Source organism: Podarcis filfolensis, assembly GCF_964270895.1.
Source record: "Podarcis filfolensis genome assembly, chromosome: 16".
NCBI lineage: Eukaryota > Metazoa > Chordata > Lepidosauria > Squamata > Lacertidae > Podarcis > Podarcis filfolensis.
Window position 1 is genome coordinate 16,839,728 of NC_139620.1, and position 18,419 is coordinate 16,858,146.

Here is an 18,419-nt window from a genome sequence, read left to right on the forward strand (position 1 = left end):
GAGAGAGAGAGAGAAGAGAAGAGGAAGGGAGAACTGTGAATGTTCGTATTAATTAAGACAAGGCCTAGGGTGAACAGTTCAGTGGCTGATCTAAGGCACAGTGAGCTAAGATGAAGCCATCCCCCCACCAACAGCTCATTTTAAAAAAGTTCTGCCACCACTTTTGAGGACAATAAAGGTTGTTTCGGACCAGTGTAAGCACAAGGCCTAGAAACAAAGAGACACAAAACATACACTCTTCAAATTCCTAATCAGCCACTAGTGAATGAGCTTCAGGAAAGAGTTATCATCCAGCCTTTTTGTGAATCAAACCCACCTCCTGTCCCTTCCAAGGTGACTTGCACAGAGCTGTCTGTGGAATGTTTACATGGTGTGCAAATGGAAATGAATTGGTGACATTTCCAAGCATCCTTCTAGCTCGGCCATCACCAGCCTGCTACCTGCCAGATCTTTGGGACTACATCTCCCATCAGCCCCAGTGTCACATGTTGAGTGGGAATGATGAAAGTGGTGGTCCACAACAGGGTGTCTGGTGCGGGCAGACCGCAGGCTTGTGGGATCCAATTTGAAACGTTTTGTTTTTTACTGCAACCCCAAGATTCACCACCTGGAGCCACATGGTTTGGTGAAGGGAAAGTGAGGATCCTCGTTGAATTAAGGAAGCCTCTGAATGTAGGCTTAGCAAAGGAGTTTGTTTTCAGGACTAGAACTGAGCTTGAAGTTTTGTCACACAAAAACCCACTCCTGGTTTCCGATAAGAAGAGCCTGGCTGGATCAGTCCAGCATCCTGTTCTCACAGTGGCCAACCACAGTGCCTGAGCACAAGAGCACCCCCCCCCTCTCTCTCTCCTGTGATTTCCAGCAACTGGTATTCAGAAGCACTCCTGCCTGCAGAGCAGAGCCATCGTGGCTAGTAGCCATCAACAGCTCTCTCATCCATGATTTGTCTAACTCTCTTTTAAAGTCACCAGGTTAGCAGCCATTATTGCTTCCTCTTGAAGTGAGTCCCCTAGTCTAACTATGCTCGGTGTGAGGAAGTACAACAGCTTTTGTTAGCAACCTGGAAGAAAATAAAAAGCACATTATGAATACTGGAAGCTTTCTAACACACCTTTTACTCTAATCCTAGACGAGATGTCCAATATATCCCTAACAAGTGCACAAGCTATCCCACCTTTTTCTCCAAGGAGCTCAAAGTGATGTAAATGATTCTCCCCCTCCTTAATTAACCCCACAACAATCCTGTGAGGTAGGTTAGGCTGAGAGGCAGTGACTGGCCCAGTGAGCACCATGGCCCAAGTGGGGATTTGAACCCTAGTCTCTCCCAGGTCCTGGTCCGACACTCTTAAAACACTACACCACACTGGATCTATGAAAATTAAATGAACTTGAGAACAGTTTGCATTCTTTACACAAGGTTTAAGGATTCAGCTTTTCTCCTTCTCTCTTCCAACATGCCTCTCTGACCCTTCCATCTTTGACACATTGTGAAATTCGTCCCTTATCGCCTCCATTCGAAGGGAAAGGGGGAACTCTTCAGAACCATTTTTGTCGCTGTTGACAGACCTGTCACGGCTGCCTTTCCTCAGCTTGTCTGAGGAGAACATGGAAGAGGCAAAGGGGGAACCTTTCTTTACATAATTTGGTCAAGTGTTGCCGTTTCAGGATGCGCAGGCGCCACAGCCTAACTGAGACCGGCGGGAGAGGCAACTGTAGCACCTCATCATGCAAAATAACTAACAAATAAACAAACAAACAGCAGTCCAAAGCCAATCACCTTACATTTACTGCCTCTTTTTCAAAAGTATTTATTTATTTACCTAATATTTCGTTACTAGATTTCTATCTAAAGAGAGACCAGGGTGGCACCAGCTTTCAGAGGAGTTGCCGCTCACCCAGAGCCCATGGGATCGCCCATCCTTTGGGCCACATTCAGACCATACGTTTAAAGCCTGTAATACCACTTTAAACAGCTTCCCCCGAGGGATTCTGGGAGCTGTAGGTTGTTAGAGGTGCTGAGAGTTGTTAGGAGACTCGCTATTCCCCTCACAGGGCTGCAATTCCCAGAGTCCCCCGTGAAGAGGGCTTGTTAAACCGCTCCGGGAATTGTAGCTCCGTGAGGGGAAGGCGAAGAAACAACTCTCAGCACCTGTAACAAACTACAGCTCTCTGTCCACATTTTCCTCTGCCTCTGCCCACCAGTGGCATGTGGCCTCTGGAAGGTTGCCCACAAAGGCATGCACCCCTCACCCCTGGTGCAAGTACAGAGCTAGATGAACCTAACTTAGAACAAGGCCAAAGGCGCCAACTTGCCTCCCACACTGGAGGGCAGGGCCATCACGTGACACGTCACGTGATGTCACCTGCCCCAGTGGGAAGCCCAGGAGGCTTCGTTCTCCTCACAGCATGCGCCGGGGGGCAGGATACGCGGAGGGCAATATTCGCCCTCGCTCATCAGGTGGGGGCTGGGGTGTCCAGAAGGCACTTGATGGTGACAGGGTATGTCAGCCCCCTCAATATTGGGGGGCCCGGGTCCCCAATTCAGAATATTGAGCCCCTAGCACCCCCTATACCTGGCGCCGGCAGATAAGACAGTTCTTACGTTCCTGTGTAACCCACCAACTGTTCCCTCACCTCCCAATCTGGCCTGCTCCCTCTTGGCTTCTTTAAAAGCCACAGGGCTTGGCAGGGAGGACAGAGCTTTATCTCATTTGTGCAAAAAGCCCAGGATGACTGGGTGGGTTTTCGTCTGGTCCAGCACAGCCCCACCAGGACCAGCGAGCCCATGCAGATGGCATATTTTTGGGTTTCTAATAACCACCCTACCCACCCTTTTCTGCAAAGCGGAAAGCTTTTCTCCAAACAGATGCCAAGTCGGGGACGGCTTCCTTTGCCCTCTTTGCATTTTGAGCGTCGGAAACAGATCAGGGAGGGAATAATCAGGGCTGCTGCTCCAGCGCCTTCCCAAGCAGAGAGAGGTAATTGAAAAACGCCTGCCTTTTGTCTGGAAAGCTCCTCACGGCGGCACCAGGCACATGGCGAGACATACGCTCGGTGGCTGCGGAGCCTCGGAGAAGGAAGCCAGCGGCGTTGGGAGCCACTGTTTGGAAGCCAAGTTACGGAGACTCTTAGAAATCAAATGCTGGAGAGATCATAATGAACAGCAGGCAGGGAGGTCATGATAGTAGCTGAAAATCTGGTGTAGTTGCAATGTCTGGGAGACATTATTATTATTAATTAAATTTGTTAGGCACTTTATCTTGCCCAAGGCAAATTAAAGGCAAAATAAACAAACAAAAACCCCACATAGATACATTAAAACCAAGTGGGAGGCAGGGTATATTTAAAACATCCCACCCATTTCTAGAAGGCCACAGATAGTTAAAGGCCTGGTTTATAGAGGAAGGCACCTAAAGATATATGATGATGGTGTCAGGGGCAGAGGCCAGTGGCCAGAGCATCTGCTAAGTGGGCAGAAGGTTTCAGGTTCAATCCCTGGTGGCATTTCCATGAAGGGCTTGGAAACAACCTCTGTCTGAAGCCCGGAGAGCCTCTGGCAGTCAGTGTTGACAATACTGAGCTAGATGGACATAAGAATCTAAGAAGAGCCCTGCAGGATCAGGCCCATGGCCCATCTAGTCCAGCATCCTGTTCCCACAATGACTGACCAGATGCCTTTGGGAAACCAGCAAGCAGGATTTGAGGACAGAGCAGGGACTTTTGTGTGTGTTTGCACAGAAGAGTCCCGTCAGCCTCTACCTCCACTCTGAAGTGGTGCAGACAGATACGAACCTGCCATCTCATTAAGAACGAGGCTCTATCACAAGATAGGCCATCCCTGCATTCTGTGGCACACAGCCATGCTTCCCTCTTCATCCACTTGTTGCAAGTTTTAGCAACAGATCACCAATCTGTCTCACATTCCACACTACTGTTTTCTCTTCTACCCTTCAGGTCATTCAGAAGTCGAACTAACTGGTTCTCTTGGCAAATCCCACCTTGCCAACTCCGTCATTCATTCTTTGACTCCCCGCCACCCATAACTCTGAATCTTCTTACTGTGCAGGAGCTGTGTGTACAATCTGCCGGGGCTCTATCACATCCCCAACATTTTGCATCAGCTGATTTATAGGTTCCCCACTAATTTATATTGTGTTAAATATTAGCGAAATGTAACTTGGTACATTTTTCCTTCATTTGGCATGCCTATGGATTCCAAGGGTATCTTATGTCAGGCCCATTTCCATGCATCTTGAAGAACGCTAAACTTTAGTTCTTTTCCCAATTTGGTCCAATGTGGATGAGTTGCCATGTTGCTCGTGAGCTGTGGCTAGTCACTGAGCTAAATAGACTGGCGGTCTGACTCGGTATAAGGCAGCTTTCTTTATTCCTATGTCCAGCTCTTGGGTGCCTAGTGCAAAGCAAATATTGACTAGTTTAGGTACAGATGGTGCTCACTAAGAGCATAAGAACTTAAGAATAGTGTCTGGATCAGGCCAACGGCCCATCCAATCTGGCATCCTGTTCCCACAGTGGCCAACCAGTTGCTCATTGTGGGAAACTCACAAGCAGGACCCAAGCTCCCCTCCTGCAGCTTCCAGTAACTGATATTCCAAAGAATTTCTGCCTCTGACTGTGGAGGCAGAGCAGAGTCATTTTGGCTAGTTGCCATTGATCGCCGTATTCTCGGTGAATTTATCTAATCCTCTTTCAAAGCTATCCAAGTTGGTGGGAGGGAGTTCCATAGTTTAACGATGCACTGCATGAAATATGACTTTGTTTTATCTGTCCAGGATCTTCCAACATGTAGCTCCATAAGATGTTAGTCCCAGAGTTACAAGAGAGGGAGACAAACTTTTCTCTGTCAATTTTCTCCACGCCATGCAGAATTCCTGTCACATGAACACTCGCCTTCTCTCTAAACTAAAAAGTCGCCAGTGCTGCAACCATTCCTCCTGGGGGATTCGCTTCATCCCCTTGGTCATTTTGGCTGCCTCTTTTCCTGAATCTCTTCCAACTCTACAACATCCTTCTTGAGGTGAGGCGACCAGAGCTGTACACACTATTCCAAATGCGGTCACAGCTCAGAGGGGAAAGTGCTTTTCTTGCCGGGGCTAATTGCTAGCTAAATGGAGGATACCTGTGCTGGCAATTGGCAAATCGATTAGGTGCAAAATAAGGCATCAGAAAACATCCAGAGCTCTTGCTCCTTCCAGACAATGAGGGCCACTTTGTTTCCTATTGATGAGGACGGCTAGTTCATGCCAAAGTTTGCTTCGTCCGCCTGCTGCATGAGCCTGTGCTCTGCCAACGGAGCCGAGGAGTTAAGGGGGATGCCCTGAGAGTGGTCGCCTGGGTAACACCCATGGAGCTTTGCTAGTTAAATTTGATTGGCAAGAACAGTTCGCACCATTAAGGAAAGGAGACATGAAATTCTGAGGACCAGCAGCCATGCCAGGCAATTGAAATTAAAAGACTGACAGCCAAGTAGAACAGGGATGGGGGGGGGGACCCACTCCTATGAACCGCAGGAGTCCCCGAGGCTTTGAAACCAAGAAAGTTAAACAGTTGGGATGGAAATGGAGGCAGATGATCTGCAAATGTGCACACACACACATGCACACTTCACATTAGAACATCCCACTGAGGATCAATTAACTCCTCAAACCACCGCAAATAAGGCTGACATCCTGCAGACAGCAGATGAGATAATAAATAAATTATATTCACTGTTATGCACGGTGTCTGGGCTGCATTCCTCTAAACTGCAAGGAAAGTCTGAGTGTTTGTGGGGGCTGGGAAAGGAGAAATCATGAAAAAAGGAAAAAAGAAATCTGTAAAAAAGAAAAATATATCCCTGCACATAGAGAACTATGTTGAGAGATGCCATAGGTCAGGGGTAGAGCTACTTTACATAGGAATGCAAGAAGAGGCTGCTGGATCAGGCCAATGGCCCATTTACGCCACAATCCTGCTCTTAAAGTGGCCACCCAGATGTCTCAGTAGGAAACTCACAAGCAGGATTCGAGCGTGCAGTTTCAAGCTGTGGAGGTAGAACAGAACCATCATGGATGGTAGCCATCGAGAGCCCTCTTCTCCAGAATTTTGTCCAATCCTCTTTTAAAGCCATCCAAGTTGGTGGCCATCTCTGCCTCTTGTGGGGGTTCTATAGTTTGGCTATGCTCTGCGTGAACAAGTCCTTTCTTTTATCTGTCCCGCATCATGTCCTCAAGTTCTAGCATTATGATAAAAGAGGCAGGAAAAACTTTTCTCTGTCCATGCCGGGCATAATTTTGTGAACTTTTATCATGTCACATCTTACTTGTCTTTTCTCTGAACTAAAAAGTCCCAAAGGCTGTAACCTTTCTTCATAGTGAGTCATTCCTCGATTTGACGAGGCTCATTGGACAGTAACAAGAAACAAGAGCCTTCATTATCATTTGTCTGGTCCTGTGGAACTCTCCGCCAATAGAGATTCAGCAGGTGCGTTCAGTTTCAACTTTTAAACGTCTGCTGAAAACTCTTCCATTCCACCAGGCCTATGTAGGCAATTAAGAATACATCCTTCCGCGTGGAGAGATCAAAATTAGAAACAGAGCTTTTGGAACCCAGCACTAAAAATCTGTCAAGAATGTATAACTTGTTGCTGAAATGGAATACACAGGATGAGACGGTTAAATCAGCTATGATTAAATGGGCACAAGATATTGGTCATGACATTATGTTTGCTGACTGGGAACAGTTATGGACCACCGGTATAAAGTTTACGGCATGTAATGCCTTAAGAGAAAACATTATGAAAATGATATACAGGTGGTACATGACCCCAGTCAAGCTTGCAAAAATTTACCACACGCCCAATAATAAATGCTGGAAATGTAAGGAAACTGAAGGTACCTTTTACCACCTTTGGTGGACGTGCCCAAGGATTAAGGTCTTCTGGGAAATGATTTATAATGAAATGAAGAAGGTGCTTAAATGCACATTTGTGAAGAAACCAGAGGCCTTTCTCCTGGGCATGGTGGGCCAATTGGTCTCAAAGAAAGATAGGACGTTTTTTATGTATGCTACAACAGCAGCAAGAGTACTTCTGGCAAAGTACTGGAAGACACAAGAACTACCCACACTGGAAGAATGGCAGACCAAGGTGATTGACTACATGGGACTGGCGGAGATGACTGGCAGAATCCGTGACCAAGGGAGAGAGACGGTGGAAGAAGATTGGAAGAAATTTAAAGTTTATCTCAAGAATTGTTGCAAAATTAATGAGTGTTAAAATGTTTTGGGTCAGGCAAAACAGAATTGCGGGGACAAACAATTGGATATGAGAAAAAGGATTTAAAGAAAAAAAAGTGTTATAAGTTGACATTGGGGCTTGCTGGAAAACTTCAAAATAGGGATGCAGAAAAGGGAGGTATGAGGAAGTCGATGAAAGAAGGTTTAAGAAAAAATGTGAAGAAATTATACGTGTTTATATGTTTGTTTGTTTTTGTATTGTTTTGTATTGTCTATTATTATGTGTTAAAAAACCAATAAAAATTTTATTAAAAAAAAAAAAGAATACATCCTTCCGCAATGGTTAACTGACGCCTATTTTTAACCTTTCAATAGTTTTTATTGTAGTACAAAACATCTGGGGGCCACCACATTGGTGAAGCCTGTTCTATATACGGCAGCCTCCGGAACCCATGCTCTGCTACTTCCGCTCCACCCTTTAAAGACCAAATCATTATGATTTTGCTCCATAGGCAGCTTTCTCAGAATCACTGCTTCATTCCAAGGTGCCTTGCCTTCTTTCTCTACCATGTCTCCATTTAAAAATGTTTGAATGGCTTCACTCTGTGCATCTAAAGTGTCATGCGAGTGTTGTATAAAGTGCATTTATGATATATTAAAAGTGCTCTCAGCCAATTCTGGAAAGTTCTGGAGGGGGTGTCATTTATTTTCAATATCAAGGACACAGGATATTAATTCTGAAAGCAAAACAAAACACACCTTGGTACAGTCTGGGATCTTTTTTCTTTTTCTTTTTGGTAAGCAATGAATTTAATGAAGTTTGGATCTAATTCCACTCTTCTGCGGCTGCCTTTGCTAATAAGTTGGGCAAGATTTCAGCAGAAAGAACAGCTGGGACAATTTCTGTCATTTGGCATCCCCAAGGCCTTGGGGTTTTGACTGCTAAATTTGGACACTCGGTTCTCATTTCTGTAATAGCTTTTTGCAATGTTCCCAGGGAGAGGTATATCAAAGCCCATTAATGCAAATATGTGCTTCCACTTTCTTAGAATGCTTCCAGACAACCTCCCTTGTTACAACGAGAAATGACAAGTAGTTTTGCTCACAAGACTATTTCCAGGTGTGGAACCTGGAAATGGGTGTGGCTAGAGGGAACGTATGAACAGCTCAGCTGGATCAGAATAAAGTTTAGTCCAGCATCCTGCTTCTCACAGCAGCCAATGAGATTTATCCAGGCCTTGAATGCCAATAAAGCCATCATAACTAGCAGCTACTATCATCCACACCTTAAAGGTAGAGGAAGAGGGGATCCCGAGCATGGAATTTGCCTTTTTCACAGCTACCAAAAACCATTTTCCTTGATTTGCCAATATCCTTTATTAAGTGGACACAGTGTTCCAGGTGAGGTGGAATAGGGTGATACTATTACTTCCTGCAATCTGGACACTAAATTTATGTTGACGCAACCCTAGAATAAAACTAGCCTTTCTGCATGACACTGCTGACTCCGGCTTAGACAGTGGTCTATTAAAACCACTATAGCTATTTCACATGTACCAGCTGTTAAGCCAGGAGTCTCTCATATGTGCATCTGATTCTCGTTACCCACTGGGACATTTGCCAGTCTCCAATCTCACAACACTTCACCCCTTCTCCAATGATTGAATCCGCTTCATCAGATGCATGAAGTGCAATCCTGAGTTGATTGTATAATGGCATAATCTTTAATACAGTATAACGTCTGTTAGTCTTTAAGGTGCTGTAGGCTCTTTGTTGTTTTTACCACCAACAAACTAAAATGGCTACTTCTCTGGATTGTTCCCCCCATGATAGCATCTAGTGCAGGGCTGGGCAGGCTTATCAGATATACTTTGCTTTTAACTGGAACCCCAATATATACCAACCAGAGCCAGGAGTGAAAAAAGTGCGGATAGAATTAAAGAAGAGCCCATTCCGAGACCGGGAAATTGTTCTTCAGCAGCAAAACTGAAACTGAGTTCACCACCCTCTCACACAAACGTCCACTCTGGATTAGCTATCAAGTTTAGGTTGAATGAAAAGTCATTTTGGTGTCACATTTTTAAATAACCAGGAAGCAGGAAAACAAAAACCCTTCTGCAAATCACCTGGAGATCTATCAATAGATACCAGTTTATCTCTTTACCCACTTATGGTCAAGTAAAAGGTAAAGGGACCCCTGACCATTAGGTCCAGTCATGGCCGACTCTGGGGTAGCGGTGCTCATCTCACTTTACTGGCCGAGGGAGCCGGCGTACAACTTCCGGGTCATGTGGCCAGCATGACTAAGCCACTTCTGGCGAACCAGAGCAGCGCACGGAAACGCCGTTTACCTTCCCGCCGGAGCGGTACCTATTTATCTACTTGCACTTTGACGTGCTTTCGAACTCCTAGGTTGGCAGATGTAGGGACCGAGCAACGGGAGCTCACCCCGTCGCGGGGATTCTAACCGCCGACCTTCTGATCGGCAAGCCCTAGGCTCTGTGGTTTAGACCACAGCGCCACCCACGTCCCACTATGGTCAAGTAGACAAACACAAAACAAAACAAAACAAACAAACAAAAACAGATGGAGCCAGTGATTCATCGTGTCATGAGTTCAACACACACATGCAAATGGTAGCCAATGAAATGTAGTGGGAGGTGGGGAAATCTGCAATGTTTTGACATCATCATTTACTTGGTCTTACAGGGAGACCATAAGAGAAAAAGTGGGATGCCCACATTCAGTCTCTGGAAAATCCTGTTTCAGTCCAACTCCACATATGCAGGAAAGAGAGGAGCTTGAATGCTATAATCTGTTGAGGTACTGAATGTTATTTCCCTCCAATACTGCTGTTCATGATGCACACAGATACACAGCAATCGTGGAATGATGCATTTCAATGGCAGGCAAACAAGTGAAAGCAAGAAAGTGGAAAGGAAAATGGCAGAACAGCCTGCTGATCTGGGAGAAGTCTCTGGGGAGCTGGAGTTTGTCCACAGTCAGCTTTCCGGGTCATGTGGCCAGCATGACTAAACTGCTTCTGGCACAATGGAACATCGTGATGGAAACCATAGCACACAGAAAATGCTGTTTACCTTCCTGTCGCAGCAGTACCTATTTATCTACTTGTGCTGGTATGCTTTCAAACTGCAAGGTTGGCAGAAGCTGGGAAAGAGCAACAGGAGCTCACCCCATCGCACGAATTCGAACTGCCGACCTTCTGATCAGCAAGCCCAAGAGGCTCAGTGGTTTAGATCACAGTGCCACCCGCGTCTCTTGTTAGGTATAACACACATACACACAATATGAACATATAATATCTAGACCAGGATTCACGGACCTCGCACCCTGCAGGTGTTTCAGACTAAAACTGCCATCAGCCCAACAAGCATGGCTACGGCAAAGGTTGGTGAAGGCTGTTCTACAGCTACAGATCAGTGCTGACAATGACCATGGAAAAATGTGTTCACCAGATTGAAGCTGGTAGCAGGCAAGACATTTCACGTAGATTCCTACTGATTTGGAATAGACCATGCAGCCTCTCATAGGCCGAGTAATTCGTCTTCCGTCCACGCTTACTGAGGTGGAGATTGCCATCTCAACAGAACATAGTTCTATTCTGTTTCTTCTTTGCTGTCAATGTGGATCTTTAGGGATGTTTGTCTTGATTTTCTAACCCTCCTTGTTTTGATGATTTACACTCAAGCAGATTCCTGCTTGCATTTCCATTTAAGATTTCCAGCGTAAACAGGACGTCACAGAGCTACTTCTTCAAACAGACTTACTGATATCCCAGCTTCCCCAGACAGCATACAAGCCTACACAAACCAGGAACCCACCCAGTTACAACCCAGTGGGTGGTAGGAGAGAACCATCCCATAGATCATAGGAAGTGGCTGGGCCAGGGGCCAAAAATATTGGAAGCAGAAGGATTTGGGGGAGGGGGTATGGAAGCCAGCAGCAGGAGCTCATCCTACCTCAATTCGGCCAGTGTCAGGCTGGAACCCACGGGAAGGGTCCTCGGTCGTCACTCGGCACTGGATGGCGCACCCATTGATCCGCACGTTGTCCTGTTTGAGGCCCAGGTCAGGAAGGCTCTTCCCCTCAGAGATGTGGATTTGGGCATGGACGAGGTCCACACTGAAAAGGAAGGGAAGGAGAGAGTCAGAGAATGTGTGTGAAGCTTGGTGTAATTCCTTAGGCATTTTGTGTCTTGTGCAGATATTTATTTACTTATTGCATTTATATTTATTTATTTACTTACTTACTTATTGCATTTATACCCCACCTTATTGTCATACGTGTGGAGGAAAAACTTAAACACGTTGCAGAGTTCAGCAGAGTTCCACAGGCAATATTTCATCCAGCAGAGCTTTTACTTGTGCTGAAGGCAAATAAGTCTGCTTGCTGCAACTGGATTTCTTATGGACTGTGCCAATTCTGATTGTAATGGATTTGGTGACCATTATGCTCATTTGCCTTCAGCACAAGTAAAAGCTCTGCTGGATGAAGTACAATTGCCTCTGGTCTATTTTTGGGAACTCTGTAACGTGTTTAAGTTTTCCCTCCACATGTATGTCACTTATATCCTCCAAAGAGCTCAAGGCAGTGTACACAGTACCCTCCATTTTATCCTTGCAACAACCCCTGTGAAGTCATCTAGGCTGAGAGGAAGTGACTGGTCAGAGGTCCCTCAGCGAGCCCCATGGCCAAGTGAGACTAGAATCCGGGTCTCCCAGGTCTAACCACTACACCACACTCTCTTTCAGAACAGTCCTTTTTGCATCTGCCTCTGTCTCATGGCTCTGCCTTTGCAAGAGCTCCTTTCATCACCTTTTGTGAAGAGATATCTGTGGGGCTGAGAGGCTGTTTTTGTGGTGCACAATCAAGGAGGAAGGAAGAGCCATTCCACCCTCGACCCTCCAGATCTGCCCTGTCTCTGGTCAGCTTGGCACTAGTCTTTTTCTCTGCAGGGAAAATATCCTGTTTTGGCTTCTTGATCAGTCTCGTTGTGGTTGTTTCGTTAGCTTTTGGCCTCTTTTACCTCTCCTCTTTTCCTTATTTGCTTGTCTCGTCATCCCCTCCCCCTTTCCCCTGCGTTTGTGATTCTGTACATTGAACAAGAATTGGCTTCATTGGTTAATCACAATGATGCTATTGAGGAATTTAAGTCCATAACACGCGCTGAGCGCCGACTAATTCTCCAGCACACTCGAAGATGAAGAAACCTTAATCTGTTTTGGTCAATTTGAGTTAACCCATTATCCGTTGAAATATAAAAGATCGTGAAAACTGACTGTAACTTTGTATATGTCTGGTTATATCACCTGAGCAAACATTTGCTATTCTGTGTCTCATTTCTTAAGTTTACATTTTCAAAGTTTAGTTCTTAATAAAAAACATATAAATTTAGTTAAGTTTTAGTTTCTTCAGTCTGGGGATTTTTTTTTAAAAAAAGCCCTTTATGACTGAGTTCACCTTTAAAACAAAACAAAACAAAACAAAACTCTCTTGGTGCCCACCCTAAACAAATGTGCTGTGCTGACTGGATGTTAGTTCTGCCCCTTGTTGGGGGTCTCCCACCTCCAATTCTCTGTGAAGGATATGGCTATTGATGACTAATATAACGCGCAGTGTAAATTAATAACGCAGAGTTTTAAAAAATAAGAGCTTTACTGAGTTAAAATAAACTTCTTCATAAACAACATGGTTCCAAACAGTTTGACTGAGATTACATACTGACTCTGCTCACAACTTAGACAGACTGACTGACTGAAATCTTACGGAGAACACACAGAGAAAATGGCTGCTAAGTCACATGTCAGAGTGACTCAACAGTTAGCAGTTAGGCCTGAATAACTTTAGTAGGCCCAAATGATTGTGCAGGCCCAGCACTTCCCAGCCTGCTTTGCTGCTTCTGCCCGCATGTGTCTTTGTCACATGACATAATAGCCCTGAGGGCTATGCTCCACATCCATGGTCCAAGCCAGTAATGCTTCTGAATGCCAGTTGCTGGAAACAACAGGAGGGGAGAGGGCTCTTGTACGCAGGTCTTGGGCCATTGGCCTGATCCAGCAGACTCTTGCCATATTCTTATGTTCTTAAGGGCATACAGGGACAGAGAAAGATTCAAGTTTTGTGTGCACTGCAAAATCGAGAGTTTTTCCCACCCCCAGTCTCCTTTCCTGACAGGGGGCAGGCATCCAGAAATATCATCCAGATGTCCCAACTCCCTGGGCCCTCTTCTGAACCCGTAACCATCTTCCTTGCGTCCTGAAAGTGTGCATTCCCCCGCTCACCAAGTGGCCTCAATCTGCCTTTGGCAAATGGAACTGCCTGTCGCCGGCAGCCAGCCAGTGTGCATTCATGGGCAACCTCCAAATGGTGCCCTGGAGTTTGCAAAGAGGAGTTGGGATACAGGGTTCTGGGATTTTATGTGCATACCTTTATATGCACACCGAAGGAGAGAAGGAATTGTGGGCCTGATTTTAAGGACAGGCTCACAATTCCTTCCCTCCTTCGGTCCCACCACCAAAGCATTTATCTGATGATCTTTTTAAAAAATCTGCTTGCCGTTTCATTGCTGCTATTAAAGCAGTGGCTACGTCGTCAGAAAATGGGCCAAACAGCTGGGATTGCTAGCGGTCAACCCTTCTGAGCCAGTGGGGGGCAGAGGAGCTCCTAAGCAAATTCCTGCAGCACCACTTTGTAGCAACTGAAGCTTCAGGGCAGCCTTTTAGGGCAGCCCCATATACAGTGCATCACAGCAGTCCAGCATGGCTGTTAACGGACGCATGTTTCCCTGAGGTGAGATCTAGCTTAGGGCTGCAGTTGAAGAATTAGCCCAAGCTGGTAAAAATATTACTGCAATCCACTTCTTGTGGGGCTGCCCTTGAAGACAACTTGGAAACTTCCAACTGATCAAAAATGTAACAGCTAAATTGCTAGCTGGGGTTCCGTTTAGATCTCATATAATCCTTGTTTTTAAAGAGCTGCACTGGTTGCCAGTTTGTTTCCAGGCCCAATTCAAGGTGCTCATGTTAGTGTTTAAAGACCCCGAATACCTGAAAGACTGACTCCAGGCTCTTCTTAAGTTCCTATGGCCAGACTTACAACCAGCTCTGCTGCCTTCCCTGGGGTTCCAGCACTGGATCGGAACCCAACACGGAGGCCCTAAGCTGCGGAATGTGCTCCCGTCCAAGGTTGCACCAATGCTGCAAAAATTTCTTAGGCTGGTCAAGATGCACATTTTTGCTCAGGCTTATGAAAGGGTGAGGTAAGGTGAGGGTTTTAATCGATTCGCTCTCTTGGCTGTATCATATTGCTTTGCTGCTGCTTATGTTTAATTTCAATTCCATTGTAGGTTTACTTGTATTTTTATATTGCGTAACTCCCCCTGGGTGAAGGGCAGGTAATAAATCTCACTATTAAACAAAATAAAAATCGAACACAAATATCCACAGTGCACCTTTCTCACAAAGTCTCCAAACTCTCCTGTCTTAACCAGGGTTTGTTGTTGTTGTTGCTGCTGCTGCTCTTCAAAATTTGTAACCCACCATTCTACTCAAGGTAGCTTACAGTCCAAAACAGAAATCAGTGAACAATGAAAGAAAGCAGCAACAATTCTGATTGAAAGAGACTGTTAGAATATATGCAGCAGTAAAGGTGAAGTTGTTCCGGATATTGGGGATCACAGCTGAAAAGTCCTTGCCTCAATAACCTACATTTATGACAGTGGAGGTGGGTGGGGAGCCCAGAGCTGAGCCCAGAAGTGGAGCCAAGCTGCTGGGCTTGTTTGTATGGAAGAAAGAGCTTCCTGAGATGGTCTGTTCCCAGGCAGAGAAGTTTTTACCATTTGTCTGAGGGTGTACTTAAGATCAGGTTTCTGCACAGCAAAGATACTCAAGTAATGTAAGACCACTGCTGGTTCAATCCAACTATAAGTCCATCCCTCAAGCAACATCAGAAAGACTTCCCAATTAAACCTGGCTTTAATTATGCATCTTCTCAGTCACTGAGGATCGATAATTGTTGCTGGCCTCCCAACAACAATGTCTATTAAGAAGCCATAATGGCTGCACATCACATTCCACACAGAAACAAATGATGCTGTTGTGCGATGCTCCCCCACCACCACCCCAGGGTGTGCGGAATACCAGCTCCAGAGCCGCAGCAGGATGAGGCCCAGCAAGGCTCCAGCTTTGAAGAATCCAAGAAATCAACCTTGGCGAACCTAATGAGCTCCGGATTTGTGGACTGCTACTCCCATCAGCCGCAGCCAGCACAGCCATTTGGACTCCATAACTAACAGAAGCAAACATATGCAAATCGGCTCTATTGGCTTAATTTACACAATGCAGCCTATGGCTAATTTGGTACAGGAGCCCCCCTTTTTTAGCAAAAAAATTACACATGAAGCTCCCCTTAAGAGTTCATGACATAGATTTGTTGGGCTCCACTGAGGAAGCTCTCATTTCAGCTGCAGCTACTAAACATGGCCTTGGTGAGGCAGCCGAGTTCTGAGTGCCAGATGGGGGAACAGAAGAGGATGGGCTGCCGTCTTCATTACATACTGCTTCTGGGTCTCCTGGAGGTTTCTGGGTGCTCACTGTGGTGGAAAATGAGATACTGGGCTGGATGCACCCACATTGCTCTGACCCAGCAGGGCTGCTCTTAAACGAGAAGGGACACAAATTCCCAGCCATTACTCCAAGCTTGCCTTTGATTGCTCCCAGACGGCCTCTTTATTGAGCATTCACAGCGAGGAATCCAGACAACATTTGCATTCTGATTCCGTTTGCAGGGAGGTTATACAGTGTGACACTGAACATTTATTATCCCACAATTTCTGATACATTTCCCCCATCACTTCCCCTACCACAAAAGGGCTGGGTAGTGGAAACAGCAGAACTTCCCTGTTCAGGATCAGAATCCCTCTCGATAGCCTGACACGGACATAACACTAAAGCGAAGTTTATGAAAGCAATGGTTTGTTTGATGCTCCAAATTGTGCCCAATGGCTTAAACATGGGGTTCACTTGCTGCAATCTGAAGCCACAATCTGAAGCCAAGGTTTCATTATTGGCTTACAGGCCTTGGTTTGTTTTAATTATGGCTTGATGATATGAGCAGCCTTCCTTAACCATGCTTTGTTTGGCCAGCCCAAGCTAGCTGCTTGCTAAGCTACAAAGGCATGAGGCGAGAACACAGGAGGAACAAACCAAGCTTTGGAGAAACAAGGCATATCCCTGCCATTGCTGGTACACCAGCGGCATCGCTTTATTTTTCTGATATGCAGATGAGCAGAGTCACCTTACCCACCTGTGCCATAGGTGCTCTGAGCATTGTACAAAGTGAAAAATATTTACACAGAAGTTGACGCACAACAAACGTTTGAGTCCCTTTGTAAACTATAATGGAAAATTACAGAAGTTGCAAGGATTTCATAAAACAGGCTTGCCCTTTTAAAATCTGTTTGTCTAGCTGGCAGTTATTGTGCTTTTACTGGCAGCCTGAGGTTATGCATGTTAGGACATTTTTTGCAGAACTTTGCTCTTGCAGCTAGAACAGAACATGGAGCAAAGAGATGCCAGCTTCAACCCCCATCCTTTGCTACAGACACACTTTAACTGGAGACCAGAGCAAAGGTCACGATCCTTACTCCCGAAGCCAAACTTTGTCAAGTTCTCTAACGCCATCAGCATCTGCAGGGCACCACATTGGCTACCTCCACATGTAAAAGCATCATGTGTCTGGCAGGCACCATGATCTTTTGGCATCTACTGAGAGAAAAGAGTGCGGCTATAAAAAGGAGCTGTTTGTGAAAAGCAGGAGGCACAGGCAAACTGCTACCAAGACAGGCGTGATGTAGCAGAAGCTTTTCAGTCTCTCTCACACCCTCTCGCATCACGCTGCCACTTGCTTCTGCCCTTGGTTCAAGGCTCTTCGGCAGAGCTAGATGGAGGAGACTGAAAGGGAGAGAGCAGGTCCTGCAGTGTGGGTGGGCACATTTGCTCGCTGGGGTGCCTCCCTCAAGGATGGGCTCCTCTCATCAAAGCAGCCAATCGGAACATCTATTGTGAGCGCTGACATGTCCCTGACCTTTTCAGATTAATCTCAAGCAGAGAGAGAGTGTGTGTTAATTATATGAAACAGGCAGGCAGTGTGACTGTTCACGGCTTGAGGAAGTTTTAAATATTCTTATTTACTGCCACCATCAAGTGCCTCGGGGATGCACTGGATTCTGGCTGCGGAGACCCAGGCTCCAAGCCCTGTTCTGCTATGAGCTCCCTCTCTCCCTCTCTCATTGCCCTGATAACAACTACATATGCTGCCCATTTGACTGGGTTGCCCCAGCCCCTCTGGGCGGCTCCCAACAAAAGATTAAAAACACAATGAAACAACAACCATTAAAATTCACACATTGCGCCATGACAAGGTTCAGTAAACCATGACTGAGGGCTTATCCACACTTCCTCTGGTTCCACTGGTTCCCTCTGGGGAAAACTGCTCTTCAGTGCTCAATCAGAGCAAATGGCAATTTGGGTTTTCTCTGGATTGATGTTTGTTCCGATTTAGCACTAAAGAGCAGGTTTTCCCGAGGAAAGGAGCAGGGCAAGGGGGAAACCGCTCAGACCCATGCCTAGAAAGTGTGGGTCAAGTGGAAAACCGCTCAGCCCCATGCTTTCAAGGCACAGGACAAGTGGAAGTGTGGACAAGCCCTTAGTGTGGACAAGCCCCTCCTCAAGCGTTTTCACCTGGCTGGTGGCCTGAAAGCTATCAGGTTTGAAAGCTAGTTGGAAGAAGATGCCGACCCAGTGTGCAATGCCTATAAACACAGTGAATGAAGGGATCATTAGGAAGCAGATCAGAATTAAAAACTGCCAAGATAATAATGCCATTACAGTGGTACCTCGGGTTACAGACACTTCAGGTTACAGACGCTTCAGGTTACAGACTCCACTAACCCAGAAATATTACCTCGGGTTAAGAACTTTGCTTCAGGATGAGAACAGAAATTGTGCTCCAGCGGTGCAGCGGCAGTGGGAGGCCCCATTAGCTAAAGTGGCTCCTCAGGTTAAGAACAGCTTCAGGTTAAGAGCGGACCTCCTGAACGAATTAAGTTCTTAACCCAAGGTACCACTGTACACAACTCTATAGTGTGAACGCACTTTGAATCC

At 45.9% G+C, this 18,419-nt stretch overlaps 1 protein-coding gene across 15 annotated transcripts in view; it reads right to left on the reverse strand.

The window, feature by feature from the left end:
- The window catches only part of PC (pyruvate carboxylase), a 269,742-nt gene that overhangs the window by 127,525 nt on the left and 123,798 nt on the right, over positions 1 to 18,419 (reverse strand). For all 15 annotated transcript variants that reach the window (XM_083589358.1, XM_083589350.1, XM_083589351.1 and 12 more), the window contains one exon: positions 11,217 to 11,379. In XM_083589358.1, coding sequence (XP_083445484.1) covers positions 11,217 to 11,379 — 163 coding nt within the window. The remainder of the gene's footprint in view (positions 1 to 11,216; positions 11,380 to 18,419) is intronic.